The sequence below is a fragment of the Patagioenas fasciata genome, chromosome Z (genome assembly GCF_037038585.1).
Source record: "Patagioenas fasciata isolate bPatFas1 chromosome Z, bPatFas1.hap1, whole genome shotgun sequence".
Classification (NCBI taxonomy): domain Eukaryota; kingdom Metazoa; phylum Chordata; class Aves; order Columbiformes; family Columbidae; genus Patagioenas; species Patagioenas fasciata.
The window spans coordinates 75,342,341-75,359,253 of record NC_092560.1 but is presented as its reverse complement, the minus strand read 5'-3'; the positions used below and the strand labels follow the sequence as shown (position 1 = coordinate 75,359,253).

Genomic DNA, 16,913 nt, shown 5'->3' with positions numbered 1-16,913 from the left:
GAAAAGGCTGCTGATGCTGATGTTAGGAAAAAATTATGTCAAAGTCTAAGTGTATTTGCTGTTGTTGTGTTGTGGTAGAACCCATGCTATGACCTGTATACCAAGAGGAAAGTCAGCTTTGCGGATGGGCAGCTCAGATTTTGCCTGTATTCCTGTTTCAAATCTTTCTTGTGTTCACTGGCAGAGTTCTATGAAGTGGCTAAAGTCTCAAGTAGATTTAACCCATGAGGCAAGGGGAACTACTGCCATTCATTTGCGTGTGATCTCAACAATCCTAATTTCTGACCTCTCTGTGAAGAACTAGAAGTACGTGCTCCCAGCTCTAATAGCAGTGGTAGCTAAATGCTCATTTTTTCAGGAAAAAATAAACTTGTGATGAAATGTTTGAAGTGGTTTATACATTTTTAACCCATGTGCACTTGAGTTCCCTTAAGGAATCAATTTGGTACTTTTTTTTGCCATAGTGGTGGCCCCTAAGTAGGGTTTCCCTATATTTTGAGTTGAAAATACCAGCTGCAAATTGAAAATACCACCTGATAGTGTGTTAAATGGAGGAAGAAAAAAAGTTAAGACTGTCAGGTACTTTTGGTAGACCAGACCTTTTATCTGAATTTTGCCCTTTAAAATATTCCTCAGGAGGTGTAGGTAAGGTAGAACAGGAGTGGTGTATCAACTGTTTCCCCTGCTCTGTGGAATCAAAAGAAAAAAAAGAGGGGAACCCAAACTGTGAGCAATAAAACACATGGGAAGAAACCTGGTTAACATATTAGGAAGCTGTTTCTTGGAAGTGATCTTTTTCTTTTCAAATGCTGCTTCTCCACTTCATTAGACTGCCGCTGATCACCAGAAATAAATTGTGTTGTGTTAGGTGCCTGCATTATTTGCTATCCCCAGGGGTCTCCCCTTGGTGGCTATGTAGTACGTTGCTTCTCGACTTGAAACCTGCCAGGTGCTCTGTTTTGCTAGAGTAAATAAGGTCCTGTCCTAGTTTGAGTAATGCTTTTTCTGATGTAGATTGAACCTGGCTAGCGAGTAACAACTGGTGAGACAACAGCTTTGAAAATAGAACATGTAGACAAACGTGCTGCTGGAAGTGGATCTATGGGTTTTATCCTCTCCTTCAGGAAGGGCAGTTCTTACTTTCTGTGATAGATTTTATTTATATTCGTCTATACATTACACAAGAGCTTGCACAAATGTAAACATTGTCTTGACTTCTCTACCCAGAAAGGAACTGCTTCCTTAGGGAATAAGAAAGTAGCATAGTGGTGTGTCCTGGTCTTTTTGAACTGTTCACCTTTTTGTGTTCTCAAAGGTGTTGCTGAGAACTAGGTACCAAATACTCCATTGTTCCTGTTGGCAGGTATGTTAGATGTACCATGTGTGAAGCCAGAACACATAATGGCATAGCATGGAACAGACACCCTTGCCCAGTGCTATTTCTTAAGGTTGAACTCCTTGGTATAGTGCCTTCCTTCATTTTTTTTCTCCAAATGAGGAACAATAACTTTACCTCCACTTTCCTTATTCTTTTTTCCAACTATAGTACTCAGAAGGCATAAGACAGAGCAAAAATTATGCTGCATCTCTGGGTTTGAAGTGATGACATCGTGTGGTCTGTGGACATTACTAGTCAGAACCAGTAAGGACAGCAGAACTTCAGAGAGCTCTGTGTGGAGTGATTCTCCCGAGCCTGTGCTTGGGATCTCAAGGCACATACACACGCACATACATGCACATACAGGAGGAAGTATCCTAAATTATTTTTAGGATTTATAATTAATACTTTTGTTTCCCTTCTGAGATGTGTTGATCTAACAGGATGAAAACAGTTTCAGCATGGCTCAGTAGGATTGTCAGACTTTTCTGATTTAGATTTTGGAAAGGCAGTGTTTGTGTACTGACACTTAGCATTAAAGGCTTAATGAACACTGGAATCAGGGTGAATGCTGGACAGAAATTGGGTACATAAATACCTTTTGAAACCTCTCATTCCTCTGAGTCATCTCCATTACACCTACAAAAATGAGATTGTAATTTAGCTTTGTGCTAAAGTTGGCAATATAGATTCATTGCTAATGTTTGCCTGAACTTGGCCCCATTAATTTAATTATTCATACATTATCAAATAAAACCTAATGTGACCTGTATTTTCTATGTACCTGTGCAGTTTTCCTGCAGATTTCAGCCTGCTCTGTGCTCTGTCCCTGTCACCAGAATAAGCCTTTCTCATTTTACTTGAGAGAGATGACTTTCTGCAGGCCATTATTGTGCTCAGTTATGAACTCATGGCACTGAAATTAAAAGGTGCTGTGCTGCATTGCCCATTGCTGGAGTCTAGACATGCTGTGGAAGCTTAGTTTAAAACATTTCTGCGCTTTTTTTCCAAAGTCAAGCATGTGAGGTGAGTATCAGAGACAAGCATTGCCTAGGGAACCCAAAGAATTAGCTACTGAGTAGCAGCAGATTGTCATCATACAGTTTTCATGCTTTTGCTTTCAAGCTAATCTGTACAATTAATGCTTCAGGAAACTCTCCTCTTAATGCTCAGCCAGGGTTAGCCCGCATTTTAAATCCTAGGTTAGCCACCTGAATAACAAATTACAGGACAGCTTAGAAATGGCCAAGACAGGAATTTTCTTAAAGTATTTGCAGTATCTACTGATGGCTCATCTTTAGCATCCCATGTGCCATTAGCTAACTACCCTAGTATTTGAGAAGCTGGCAACTGTTTGGATGCAGTGCTCCAGATTCTTTACTCTTGAATCCTGTAGGAAAGAGGGGCGATGCATCAAAGTTCAGTGCAAGTCCCTGAAGAGAGGCTGGATCTGTTGAGCTCACGGTCAGCTCTGCAGAGGGCAGCTCCCAGGTGCCAGCAGAGGCAGCAACTTCAAGCTGGAGCCAGACAAACTCTGTAACTTGCTTAAAGCTAGAACAGGACAGCAGGGCAAAAGTCTCTAGCTGCTGATATGTCAGATCAGACCTGATGATTTAATAGGTTCTCTGTCTTGAAGATGTTATGTTTCTCCAGCTACAGAGGAGCCTTCCAATTCTGGTCACTCGTCCCTCACCAGTGTATGTAGAAACTGAAGAAGAGCTAATGACATCTCTTGGAAAACTTGGAAGCCCATCACAGCAAAATCTTGGTCCCGTGGGTTCCATTTCATCCATGAGAGTAGATCAACCTAAACTGAAGCTCATATCACTATGCTGTAAATGCCACCATTCAGATTAGCAGAGAACTTCAGGTTCCAGCCCTGAATGTGCTTGGATGAGACGTCGGGGTGTGGATTCTGTGAAATGCCAAGTCCCAAATCTTTGCAAGAAACAAACATGGCCCCAGTTTCTTCCCTGAAATGTAAATAGGTGATCACCTCTTTGCATGAACCTCAGTTTTCTGTATTGCATGTTCAGTCTCAAAGATAGGACTGTAGCCGTGCCGGCCACTATTTCCACTGGAATTGGGGCATTTGCTTAGAGATCAGCAGCCACCTCACTGTGGCTACTGTCAGTGTTTTGCACAGAGAACTTTTGATTAGCTTTCTTCCTCTGAATCATCTCCCATACACACATAGAATGGAGATCATAAGCTTGCTGAACTCTTGCTTCCAGTAGAAGTGGTCCGGATGTGACATACGGCAGTGACCCAGCTGCCTAATTCTGGTTTTTGCTTTACCAACCAGGTTTATCATGCATTTCCTGCTATCAGTGATAGCTGATGTGCTTAGAATTCCTTGGCTGAGCAACAGCAGCAAAACTTAGGCTGGTTCATTTGTGGACTGTTACCAGTGCTTCACCATATTGGCAAAGAACCGCTTGCGGTTATACCCCGTGCTACAGGGTCTCAGTAGCTGATGTGTGGTTTATATATGTGAAACAGTAGTACACACCTACTGGCACCATCCTGATGGACTTAAATCACACTCAAGTAATTCCACAAAATTGGCTTGCACACCAGATTTTGCGAATACCTAAGCACTAACAATCAGTGATATATCATCTGGACTCCTCCTTCCCTAGTAGCAGTTGCTCAGAAGACAACAGCCTTTCTAGTATGACAGAGGACTTGCTGGATACTGAACTGAAGTGCTTGCCACCAGAGCTTTGCTTCCTGAGGGCGAGACTGGACACCTCAAAGTTAAATCCGGGCAGCTATTTAGCCAGTTGCACCCAGAGACCTGTGAGCTCATATTCTGGAGGAGAGTGAGTTAATCACTGCAGGTAATGGAGCTCATCTCCTTGGCAAATCATTGCTCCAGATGTCCCTTCTGCCAATGTGCGGCTGGCAACCAGCCTTTCTTCTGCTCCTGTGATGATCAGTTTGCAGTCAACAAGTACAATGGCAAGGAGAAGCTTAAAGGTAGTTGGTGAGCTTTCCATGTCACCTCACAGTAAAACAAGTCATCAGTTGCATGGTTCATGAACAAGGATGATCAGTTGTTAATCCTGACCTCAAACATCCTGTAGACCACACATCTGGTAACTTATAAAGAAGCAGGAGTGAATAGTGAGGAACACGTATCTTGTGCCAAATTCTTCTGGGTTCTGTTGTTTTTTTGTTTTGTTTTGTTTTTTCTATCTGTAGAAACAGTAACTTGAGATGTTTTGATGAATCATGAACTGGTGCTGCCTCAAATCTACTAGAAATGGCTAAAATCAGGGGGCTGTTCAATGCCATTAACTGTAGATAGCAAACCAGTCAGGTTGTGACTCGTTGACCTTTTTACACAGCAGGAGAATGGAAGGATTAATGCAGGGGCAAAACAAACTACCACCAACAGATGCCAGTTTTGTTTCGTTATCTACATGCCTGGATAGAATGACTGCTAGTTGGCATGACATTGGCTTCCTTCTGCCTTCACAGAGTGAGGGAGTTATAAAGGTTATAGGAAAACAAATTCATTTTATTAAAGGAAAGATAATCAGAGCTAGCAATGCTTGAAGTTATAAGGCTTAAATATCATAATTTGCGCTTTTTATGGTTTTTTTTTTTTTTTTTTTGTTCTGATCCAGGAGTTTCATTAGCACAGGCTCAGATGCCTAATAGAGTCAGTTTTCCATGCCAGCTTAGAACAGGAAAATGGACAGATCAGATTCCAAATCCCCCGTGGCTTGGTTTTCTCTGACAGATGCTGAGGAATATGGAAAGGGCTTCAGCACTGAATATGAAAGTGGGAACTCCTGTAATGTTCAAATCCTGTATAGCTGCATGTGTGGATATACCGTAAAAACCTAAACTGATTTTTAACCACTGTACTGGCATCTGTCTCATTACGTTTGTAAATAGATCTCTTCCACAGAGGTAAGAGCTGAAGCTCTGAATGCCAAATGCAAACATTTCTGGAAGGTTTTTGTTTTACAAGCAGCTTGCCTGTCTGCATACAAAGGCAGATCTGTTTTATGAGTTACTTTTTCAGAACAAACGATCCCAAAGCATTCAACGTGTATCGTTATGTATACACATAAGTAGGTTGCTCAGAATTGGCTCTTTTGAGGCTGGAGGGATGACTACAGCTGGAATATGTGGTACTATTGAATGTAAAACAGGCAGCGTTAGGCTGATAATAATGAAGCAAACACTTTCTGACAGAATCCTCAAAGGTGCCCACAGTGTCCATGTAGTGCCTGGGGCACTTTTTTGTTTGTTTGTTTTGTGATGTCTGCTCTGAACAGCTGTATACAAAAAAGCTATTTGGCTCCACGTGAGGATAGAGCAACTTGTGCTTAATATCCATAGCTGGCATTATGCTTTCCAAAAACAGTCAGTGCACAACAGTTCGATATTGTTGCTAGATTTGCAAATAGCTGGGGTCCAGTCTTGTGAGAGCAGTGGCTGGGTCAGGTGAAATAACATCTTTCCAGACCATGCATGAAATGCACAAGTAAATATTAATAAGATCGAGTCTGAAAAGCCTCTTCTCCTTCTAGACATAGAAGAGTGAAATGACCCGTGAGCCCAAGGTAATGGACAGTGCTTTATGATTTCTCAACCTGCTTACTCTACTGGCCACAGGGAGTTTGCATTCACTTTTCTTTCTCAACTTTGCAAATACCAGGAAGGGTATTGGAGCCTGGGGAAACCACTTACTGCTGTTTAGGCGAATATCTGTTGATGATTTCAGAGCTTCTGCAACAGCAGCAGGCAGTGGAGGAGAGCATCCTAGCTGGCAGAGGCCGTGGTGGTAGTTCATCTGCTTGCTAAGAGTAGCCTCTGCAGCACGGAAGAGCAATGTGAGGGGCAGCAGACTGCCCTCGGGGTTCAAGCTAAGTGCTCTTCTTTCATCCACAGTTGGATGCAGAAGCAAGTGACCATCTCAAAGAGCTCCAGGTGAAGCTGAACAATGTTTTGGATGAGCTGAGTGCTGTGTTTGGTAACAGGTGAGTATAACAAGGTCTCTGTCCTTGAAATGTTCCTTTGTTTTGTCTAATCTCATTCAGTCAGGTTAAGAAGAGAAAAAAAAATGTGTCAGCTGCATTATATTTTTCTTTTTGTCATAAATTCATGGTCTTTCAAATACTGAGACTATCTAAAGAAGCGAGAAATGCTTTTGAAGTCTCTTTTCTATGTTGCTCTGCTTAGAAATGTAACATGGAGATCTCTCAACTGTGAAATATATTTGAATTATATAAAGTGATTTTTTTCTGTAAGTAGTGCTTGTCAATAACAGAATTGCCTGCTCCTTTATTGCTTGGAAAGTGGTTTCCAGCTTAGCGTTTATGAAGTAACATTCTTGTTTAAACGGTTTGCTCTGAACGTATGAAACAGCTGACTGATTTCTGATTGTTAAGTGAATATTGGAATAAGAAGGAAACAAGCTTAGAATTTGAGATTGACTTGTTCTAATGTTGCAGTGAATGGTGTTTTCTAACATTTCAAGGGGAGGAGCTCTTGAAAGTATTGCCAGAGTAACTGATGGCAATTAAGTTTTATTGCAAATTGTTTTATCATTTACCTGAGTATGAAAGTGTGCTCAACTTCATAGTAATTTTGTAGTGAACCATAAAAAGATGTCAGTTAAGCAAAATCTAGAAATACAGGGTTCTCCACTGATCTTCAAAAACATCTACTTATAATAAAGCCTATTCATTTAATGTTGTTCTTTTTAACAAGATTAATGAAGGCATGAACTGTAGTACAGCTGAAATACGGGCATGGGGAATAAAGCAAATTCATACCAACTTGGCCTCCTCCAGTCTACAGATTTGCAATACTTAGGACCAAAAAATAATGGTAGGATTTGTCAGCAACTATTTGGATTTCACCACAGACAGCTAAGTGGGGAGATAAGTGAGGAGTTCCCATTGCCAGTAACGAATGCTATAGCAAGAAATGGAGAGATTCAAACAGTAACTGAATTGAATCGATAAGGTTCATAATTAGATGGGGGATGAGAGAGGAATTATAATTAGGGGTTGAATTTTGTTATCTGAAACCTGTCTCCATGGTGTCACTGCTATAAGACAATTAAGGTACAATCTTGACATTTGCAAGTATAATTTAAAGAGCTTATTCAGTACCAGCATACGTACCAGGGAGTGTTTAGAGAGATGTGCCAGCAAGAGATTTAGGCAGTCAGACAGCTCAGATGCTTTGCTCGTTCTTTAACAGTAATAGGGAATGAAAAGCAGAGCTGCAGTCTACTGGATAAGCAGGATCTTCTGAAGGGTGTAAGTGTGGGAGATAAGACAAATATCTGCAGTATTCTGTGTGGAGTCTATAAACAGTTACTCCTACAACACTGTGCAGACCTGACGCTGCAGATTTTAACTTTTCTTCGTCCCTGTGAGATAATTGTGCCTGCTGGGAAAGCAGCAGGTGTCCGGAGAGCCTCACTACCTTTGTGCTGAGAGGGGATTATGTCTGGACGCGGAAGCATTTTCTGCTTTAAAGCATATTATAGAGAAAAGGAGCCTTGAAAGGGTTTGTGCTTCACGCAAAGCTAGCTGCTGTTTTGTTCTTGGAGGCTGCAGGAGTGAAGGAGGGAATTCCTGCGGGAATTAGGGAGCAGAACGCCTTGTCTGACGGTATGGGTGATGTTGTCTTTTAACTTACTGCTGCCAAGGGCTCCTGTTAAGCTGTACATCTAACAAGCTTCACTTTCGGGTGAACTTGTTGCCACAGTAACTGATTTATCATTTTTCATAATGGACGACCATTTTGCATCATAATAATTTTTATCTTTTAGGGGATTCTGTTATTTTTCTTCCCCTGGCTGCGAGTTTACAGCATCTTGAAGCAGCGTCCTGCAACTGATGCAGTATTTGGGAGTACTGTGGGGTGAGATTAGCCTGTAACAAACAGGGTCTGTCAACAGTACAGGAAATTCTTGGTACTGTTTCATTTGATGTGACTTACGTCTCCGGTTAAGCTGTCATTGTAGCCACAACTGACTGCTGCAATCCACTCTGCTAGAAATGGGGAAAGTGGAATTGGAGGCTGCATGTCAAAAGAGTTTTGGAATTGCTCTCTGGAATTGGAATTGGAGGCAGGTTAGAAGTGAGCAACAGTGACGGTGTGGCTGGAGGTGGCAGCGCAGGAGAGCAAAGAGATGAGGGGGTGGAGATGGAAGGTAAGAACCGCAGGGCACAGGGTTTGTGTGCTGTCACCCAACCCATGGATGTCGGAGGTGGCTCACACAGCAGAAGTTCAGGCCACTTATGCAGATGTAAAGCTGACTTCCAAACTTGTGCTCCTGCTCTTAAATCTTTACCCTAGCTCCAAACACTGACTTCTATTCTGGTTTCAAACCTGTGTGCCATTAGTGGATAGCTAAATGTCACTTGTAATGCCTGTTTTTAGTAACTGTTCTTTTAAATGTCAAAGCATTTTCCTTTATTTGCTGATTTGATGTGTTGACAGCTCTGCTGATCTATTCATCATTTTTAACCATTGTATTATTTCATTTTGAACCTTCACTAAACAGTAAGAGCTGGAACAGTAACTGTGCTCTAATGGTTTGCATGTCACTTCATTACAGTGACACTGCTCATTTCACAGCTGAGCCCCACATCCCATTTTGACACTTTGATATGGCATGGACTGTATGGCAGTGGGCTGGTTTCAGCCTGCCTTCAGGCTGTTTCTGTTGTTCTAAAGACCTGGTCTGTGCTGGGTCATAACCACATCACTACCAGTGGACCCCTGGGTGCTCAGAGTTGTGCATTCGTTGTGCCGTTGCTCCATGCTCTGTCCCAGCCTTTGTGGCGTAACACCCTGTGTAGAAAGCAAAGATACAGCAGGGCACTTTGAGCTAAGAATAACAGTGCTTCTTGAAATCAGAAAATGATAGTTTATTTTTGCAAGCAGAAGGGATTCCTCTCAAATGTGATTGTGCTGTGTTCAGAGGTGGTAGGCTGTCTGTGGATGATGGGCATAAGGAACTGGATAGCGTGCCCCTTGGCAACAAATACAGTAAGGAAATGAGCAGCAAATTTCAGAGTGGAAGGGCGGGTGATGGAGTACATGGTTTATGGACTTGCAGTATTTTATCTTATGTACTGGAGTTGAGATCCCTGCCACTGATAATCTTGGTTTTGCCTCTCTCCTGTCTGTTTAGCTTTCAGACTTGTATTGATGAGTGTGTCAAGCAAATGTCTGATATCCTGTGTCAAGTGAAAGGAACAGGAAATGTTGCTGCTAATGCCAGAAACACAGTCGCACAAGATGCAGATAATGTCCTGAGGCCATTGATGGATTTCCTGGATGGAAAGTAAGCGAGTGTTCAAATATAAGTTACACGTACAATGTACGGGATTGAGAACAGGATGGGGGAAGGTTCCTGAGATGTCCAGCCTCTGAATTCTCAGGAAGAGTTAATGGCTTTTCTTCCCATATCTGCCCCACTCTCAAGCCATGGATCACCTCTTTAGCCTTCATTCAGTGCCTGAACACACTCTGTTCATTCTCGCTGTGGCAGTTACAGCAATCAGCAAAACCCACTGCTGATCAGGTGGTGGGAAATACTGAAATTCTAAATTTACTAACTATGGGCTTTTTCCTATACAATCAAATTAGGAACTGTATTGCAAACCATACTTACTTGATTCGTATACTATTCAGTATCCCAGTCATGTTAAGCATGTGTATTCTAGTCATACCTGGTGCTGTTCTGACTAGGAAATAAGCTTCTGAGCCATGAGAGATACGTAAGCTTGATCCGTTGCTTTAATTAACTATTACCATTGACACCGTGCAGCATGATTCAGCTGTACGGGGACTTTTTGTGGCTGTGCGTAATTCTCATCAGCTAAACCTTGATCTACAAAGATAAATAGTTTTTAATCATTGTAGAAGTTAAACTTCTTGTTGATGCACAGCAGTTCTTTATTTTGAAAGAGGTTGTCCAGCAACTTTCCTAATAGATGCTACAAGAGATGTGAAGCTTTGCAAGTTTAAAATATAGGTTTTTTTCCTACGCTTTGTATTGATTGTCCCATCTTCCCTTTGAGTCACCATGTAGTGAGTAACTCTCTGTGACAATCATTGCATCTAGGAGCCCCCTCATTTGAGGATTTTCCATTGTATGCCTTCATGAATCCTGAGAAGCTACCTTCGTGTCTCTGGGAACTTAGTATGCGACAGGCTTTTCATCCAGCTGTGGAGCAAGTAATTTTGCTTATGATTATGATTATCAGAGCCTGGATTATTTTCTTTCCTCCTTTACAGAAGGAAAGTAATTTTCAGTGCTTCCTACCTCCTACACTCATCAGTCTTGTCCCTGTTGAGTTTTGTTCATTTACTGTCTAACCAGCCGTGAGAAGAGGAATCTGGAAGATGTTACACAGTGTAGTAGAATCAACCATCACCTGTGCACTGCTGCTGGCTGCACAGTTCCTGTTTTGTAGCTCTCCAAGTCTGATCAGTAAATGCCAAAATACAATGATCATTTCAAATAAAAATCTAACCTTTTTGGCCTTTTGGGTAGCCTTTGCAGTAATAAAGGGGGCATAAATAGGGAGATAAAGCAGAACATCTTTATGTAAAATGAAGTAAGTGAGTTCCGGGTGATTGGTCGTGAATGTCATTGCTACAAAATACAGAAGAGTCCCAGAAATGCTTTGGGGTGGTTACAGAGGTGGAAGATTTAGAAACTTCAGCAGCTATCAGAAGCTGTGCAGGAACTTCTGCATAAACATCTGGGAAGTATTAATTTAGGTATTCAACAAAAATCATGATGATAACCCCTTCAAGTTTAAAACCTATTTTTCTATATTTGTTTGCAATTTTTTCTTATATACTCTGCAAACCAAATATATCAGGAAGTATCTTCTTAAAGGGAACCAATTCAATAATACCTGTTCTTATTTGGACTATTCCCAACCACCATAACTTCATGATACCTTCTGTAACCCACAGGTCAATAAATAGAAATGGCTGAGATCAGAAATGTCAATAATCCTTTTTGGCCGAATGTCTTTAGTGCTAGAACTCCAAGGGTGAAGACGGACTGTACTTTATGAAAAGGAAAGATTTTTACCTTTAAAGCAATTGTTACAATAAACTGCTTTGGATGGGACACTGATTCCGCTGTACACATCTCCATTTTCCGTGCAAATCCCGTTCTTTGAACTTACTCAGTTCTTGCTCTCTCTCCCTGCAGTCTGACGCTGTTTGCGACTGTGTGTGAAAAGACGGTGTTGAAACGGGTGCTGAAGGAGCTCTGGAGGGTGGTAATGAACACCATGGAGAAGCTGATTGTGCTGCCTCCTCTTACAGACCATACGGTAAAACATTTTCTCCTTCCTGACTCATAGCAGAAAGTATTGCCATTGCCTGTGTAATTAATTGCCTTGAAATAATGAGTCATCTGTCCAGGTAAATTTACCTGCATGTAGCCTGCTCAAGGATGGAAAAATATGTCTGTAACCTAGTAAAGTAAGAGAACAGCTCTATTTATAGTGAGGCTGCAAGATACAGAGCATATTCTAGGAAAAAAAAATCAAAATCCATGATCCGAAAGGAGCTGCCATCAAGTATATCAAATCTCATTGATTAGGGATTTGCCATCCTTCAAAGACAGCTGTGTATGTGGGATTGTCGAACAGTTAGTGTTGTCTTAATGGCATTAGATCAACACCTTTTGCCTAATTATTTTCATCTATTAGTCAAGTGTTTCTCTGTATAGATGTGGTTAATTTGGACTTGTTTTTTGATGACACCACTCCCCATTTTACTCCCCAGAAGGCTTTAACATCAGTATGGGCTCCATGATTTCTGTGTCTCTGATGTTGGGAAGCTGGAAGCGTATCCAGATAGTTTTTCTTCAAAGGCAGTCTTTTATATAATTGTTCAGCTGTGTGGATGTGCTGGATGAACGTGTGTCATGCATGTAGTGATGTTTTTAACAATGGAAGATGAACCTCTTCTCCAGTTCCGAGATACCACAGAAACTGATAAAATGTTATTCACACACACGCAGCTGCTGGGGAAGTTGACACTCAATTTGAGGCAGTGTGAAGTTTGGGCTATAACCTCATTATTTAGAGGTGATCCAGAACTACTTTTCATCTCTGTGTTTGAATAAACTTGTGGTCTGTGGCTAATTTATGCTAATTCTTTTTCCCATTAGTGGGTAGAACAATAGCGGTTTTCACTGTCCAGCAGTGAGAAGTGAGGCAAACCTGTGCCTTCCACTAGGTGTTTCTTGCTGTGAGAGGGAAGGCCTCTTTGCCTCTGGCATTGATGATGTGCACTTTAAACAAAACTGCTGAGATGTGGTGTGCTGTCATAGCTACTAAGCATAAAATTAGCATGAGGCATAAATTTGGTAAAGACTGCTAACTCCAAGCTCAGATTTGGAGTAATCATTTCTGCTTGTCTTTTTAATTTATAAAGGATAGAAAAAAAATCTAAATTGAAGACCATCAAGTTTCTTTCTCTTGGTTGGATTGCTTTAAAAATAAGTCTTTGGGGACAGGTGCTAAATCAACATCTAAGAGCAGCATTAACATGACCCCTCAGAATGGAATCAGTGAGATCAAGGACCTCAGAGAGAACCAGGGAAGAGCTGCTTGGAATTTATGCTAGCCAGCTGTGAATTTTAAAGGTGGAATAAGAGAGTGATTCGGTGTTTGTATCATGATGAAGGCAGTAACTGTGATCAGCCAGTTCTTCCAACCTGCAGGATGTTGCTATAAGCCACTTTTGAGGATATTTTTACAAGTAGTTTATTGTTGCCATCACTTCAGTTTCAAATTGAGAAGCTCTTTTTGTGTAATGAAGCACACCCTCAGTTTTCTGAGACAATGCAAAATGTTCATAGCTGGATTTTCCACTGTCTGGTCAGTGATATCATAGTGAGGCAGCTGAACTAGTCCAAACTGGAAGAGAGTAGTTGTCTTGGAAAGGTCATTGTGAACAATGCAGTGGTTAAAATGGCCTTGTCTGGAGTCCTTGTCAACCTGTGGTGAGGCTGGATGGGCTACAGAGGCAAAGAGCTGCTTCCACTCTCCCCTGGGATATAGTGATTTATCCTGTCACCACCAGGGGTTCATCATCCTAGCAGTGAAAAATGGCAGGGCAAGGCAAAACTGAAGGTGGGCAGAAGCAGTGCTTCCCCTCTGCTGTTCTCCTTCTGTGCCATGCACCTCTTATTATTTTGCTTTGTCTTGAAAGAAGGCACATCAGACCCAGAAACAGGCCCAGGTATGGTAACTCACTGTCCTCCCTGTCCTCAGCAACAGAGAGCCCTAGTGCAGCCTCTGTGCGTTTGAAAGACCACTGGATGAGGGTTTCTCTCCTAAAACTTCTCTGCGGCCCTTAAAGGAGGGTTATGCATGGTAGAAAAGAATCCATTTTATGGAATATTTTCTCTCCGTTCTGTGAACTTGCCAGAGGTGCGGAAGTGGTTTAATGGAAAGCATGTAGAAGGTTCTCGACTGGCTGTGGTGTGTCTCATTTGTCGCCTGCATGACCTTGTCACTGCACAGTGCTTTAATGCCTGTTATTCTCCAGACGGATCTATTCCACTGAAATCAGCTAAGCCTGTATCAAACAGGGAAGAAAATCTGAGCTCTGCGCTTCAGTTCCCTGCTGCTTCTGGAAGATTTTGTGTAGGGTGGGACTCAGGTGAGAAGGGAAGTCCATGAAGGATGCAATGGGGACAGGGCAGTTCTACAGCACCTGATGGTCTGGGCTGCCTTATAATGCTTTTCAGACAACTGGCCTCTGTCTCTGCGAGCACTGACTGCTCGTTGACGGGGAGATTAGTAGCAACATGATCTCCAGTAACTCACCAAGCAGTGCACACCTCACTAGCTTTATGTAATGATCAACATTTAATTAAACACTGTCTTCTCTTGGATGAGTGGATATGCAAACACAGCTCTCTTGGAGTCCTTATTTTGGGGTTCAGTGCACAATGCTTGGGGATATTAATGGATTAGTTATACATTTCTTTCTCCCTCACTGCCTAGGATGAAACTGTATCATGCCGTTGGTGACTAGCCAGGTCAATGAAGAGCTGCTTAGTTTACACACTCTGGAGCCTCTCCGTTATTTATTTCACAAGGAATGATGCAGCCGTGCATGTGAGGCTCTATTTGTGCTTGCTCCTACTGTGCTTTTTTTTTTCTACTCATCCTATTTCTCTTCACTAAATGAGAACATGGTCCAGAATAAGAGAAAAAACGTTCTTCAAACTGCAGACAGGTTTTACACGTGGCTTCCAAACTGGCTGTTCATCAGGCTGATCTGCCAGCCGCACTGCTCCAGGAGCTGTTCTGTGGTGGAACAGTGTGTGGCTTTAAGAGGTTTTCTGAAACCTTTCTTAACTTGTGTTAGTTTAAATGAATCCTCTCCCTTGTGCTAGCCAGGAGCAAAAAAGTCCAAGGCTGCCACTGTGATGAGGAGAAAAAGCTTTCCTAGCCTTGAATGAAGTGATGGTCTGTGAATTGCACATACGCCCAGAGCTTTGTAACGAAAGGAAATTGTTTTCCCTTTTTCATCCTCAACTTTAAGACTATTTTCTCACTGTTAAATACACCACAACAACCAAAAAATAGGCTAATTTTCAATGGGTGGTAGCAAACAGATCCTGGTGATAAAGTTTTAAAAATGAGCTTAAATGCTGCTAATAAATGATCAGATCTCATTGAATGTAAAAATGAAAAAAAAAAAAGGGAGGGGGAAAGAACGTACAATACCAGATAAAACTTCCTTGCGCTGGTATGTCTCAGAAAAACAAGCCTAAGTAATAATATGCTTTCCGAAAAAGGACTGGGATTCAAAAGACTTGCAGTAGGCTTTTGTTTCCTAACTTTGTCAACCGAGCGACAGGACAGTTAAGCTGTGAGAGTTTGAACCTCTTCACATATAAATCAGTGCATTTCTGTTGGCTTCTAGCAATTAGACTTGAGTCAGCTGATGATCCTTTTACTGAGGGGAAAAAAAGCAGTCATACCCTTAACAAGGAATTTTAAAGGAATTTAAAATATTTGTGTTATGGACTATAGATGTCTTTCATGTTTCCAAAAAAAATTAGGAAGGTAAAACTAACTTCATGAAAACCAGCACTGAGGTCTGTCCTCTTTCCATCTACATTTGCCACAGAGCTAGGCAGAAACTATTCATAATAAGGACTTACTATTTCCCCATCTTCCATCCTTGATGTTTTAATCAGATCTGTTGTGGATGGCTTTTCTCAAAACTACCTGATATTTAAGTTCAGTTATTTTGATTCCCCAGAGGCGCACCTGGAATAAGTGCTATCGGTAGGGCTGTATGATATGTTTTCCATGAATAAATAACTTTTCTGAGGAGTTACAGCATCTTGTTTACAAGAATGCCATTTGGCAGAGGAAGGAGCTGCCCAGATTTTCATTAGATGTTTACCAGCATTGATGACAAACTCAGCATAACAGTGAAATAACTTCTCCTTGCAGACACATTGGCAGAGATTGGCACTGATTGATGAGGATTTTCTTAGTTGGCAAGAACTGAGGAGCAGTTATCTGAGCAGCTTTGTTCCTTGAAGCGTATCAAGACACTGGGTATTGCTCAGTGTTACTGACCTGCCCTCTTTAGAAGCCTGCGGCAGGGAGACTACGTGCCTAGATCAGTTAATGTTGTTGCTCAAATGTGAATTTTTTTAAAAAGAAAAGTGTCCAATGAAGGCTGAAAATACTGGATAAAGAAATGTTCATGTTAGTGTGCTTTGAGACTACTTACTGATCTTTTAAAAAAATTCGGATTATAAAAATGTGTTTTGTTTTTCTGCTTGATCAACAGGCATGTAAACCTTAAGTTTTCAGACCCATTAGCCAAATAAACTTTATGACCAATCGTACAGACCAACGGGCGCATCTGTTGGGTTCTCGAGCGCTGGCTGAAGCTGTGTCTCTTAGTGGGTTTGTGTGGTGTGGCCCACAGTGAAATCTCTTTGTTGCTTCTGGTGCACAGTCATGTTCAATCTCTCTCTGTGGAAATACAGATAATTTTGTACTCTTACAGTCAGAGTTGTACTCTAACGCTACTCATGGGATACTGGCAGCGAGTGAAGCTTCCAGTCTTATGTCAGAAACTTTCCTTTATGGATGTGTTGCCCTTGCCTGTGTTTTTTTTCCCCTCCAAGAGTTGTGAATTTAATCAATTATCAAGAGCTTCTGTTTAGCTACAAGGTCAATAATGTTCATTCTGTATTGCTTTGTATTCAACAAACATAAAAGGCTGAGGAGCAGTGAGGGTTAGGTGATGGTTACGAATAGAGCAAATCAAGAGGTCGTCTGTGATTTCAGGGCAGAGTCTTTCAGCATGAACACATTTCTGAAGCTGCCAAAGCTAAAGTATCTCGTCTGAAAATTCACTTCTGGACTGCTCTTGTAATGGGCAGAGTGGCGGTATCCGGTGTCCCTAGAGCGGGTCGGTCTTTCCAGTGTTACAGCTGTAAACTGTCTCCTGTAAAAGAGTACCTGCT

The 16,913-nt window shown here is 41.6% G+C and overlaps 1 protein-coding gene across 7 annotated transcripts in view; it reads left to right on the top strand.

Moving 5' to 3' along the window:
• UNC13B (unc-13 homolog B) overlaps window positions 1–16,913 on the top strand; it is a 222,614-nt gene that overhangs the window by 187,742 nt on the left and 17,959 nt on the right. For all 7 annotated transcript variants that reach the window (XM_065860354.2, XM_065860353.2, XM_065860351.2 and 4 more), the window contains 3 exons: window positions 6,290–6,378; window positions 9,558–9,710; window positions 11,601–11,724. In XM_065860354.2, coding sequence (XP_065716426.1) covers window positions 6,290–6,378; window positions 9,558–9,710; window positions 11,601–11,724 — 366 coding nt within the window. The remainder of the gene's footprint in view (window positions 1–6,289; window positions 6,379–9,557; window positions 9,711–11,600; window positions 11,725–16,913) is intronic.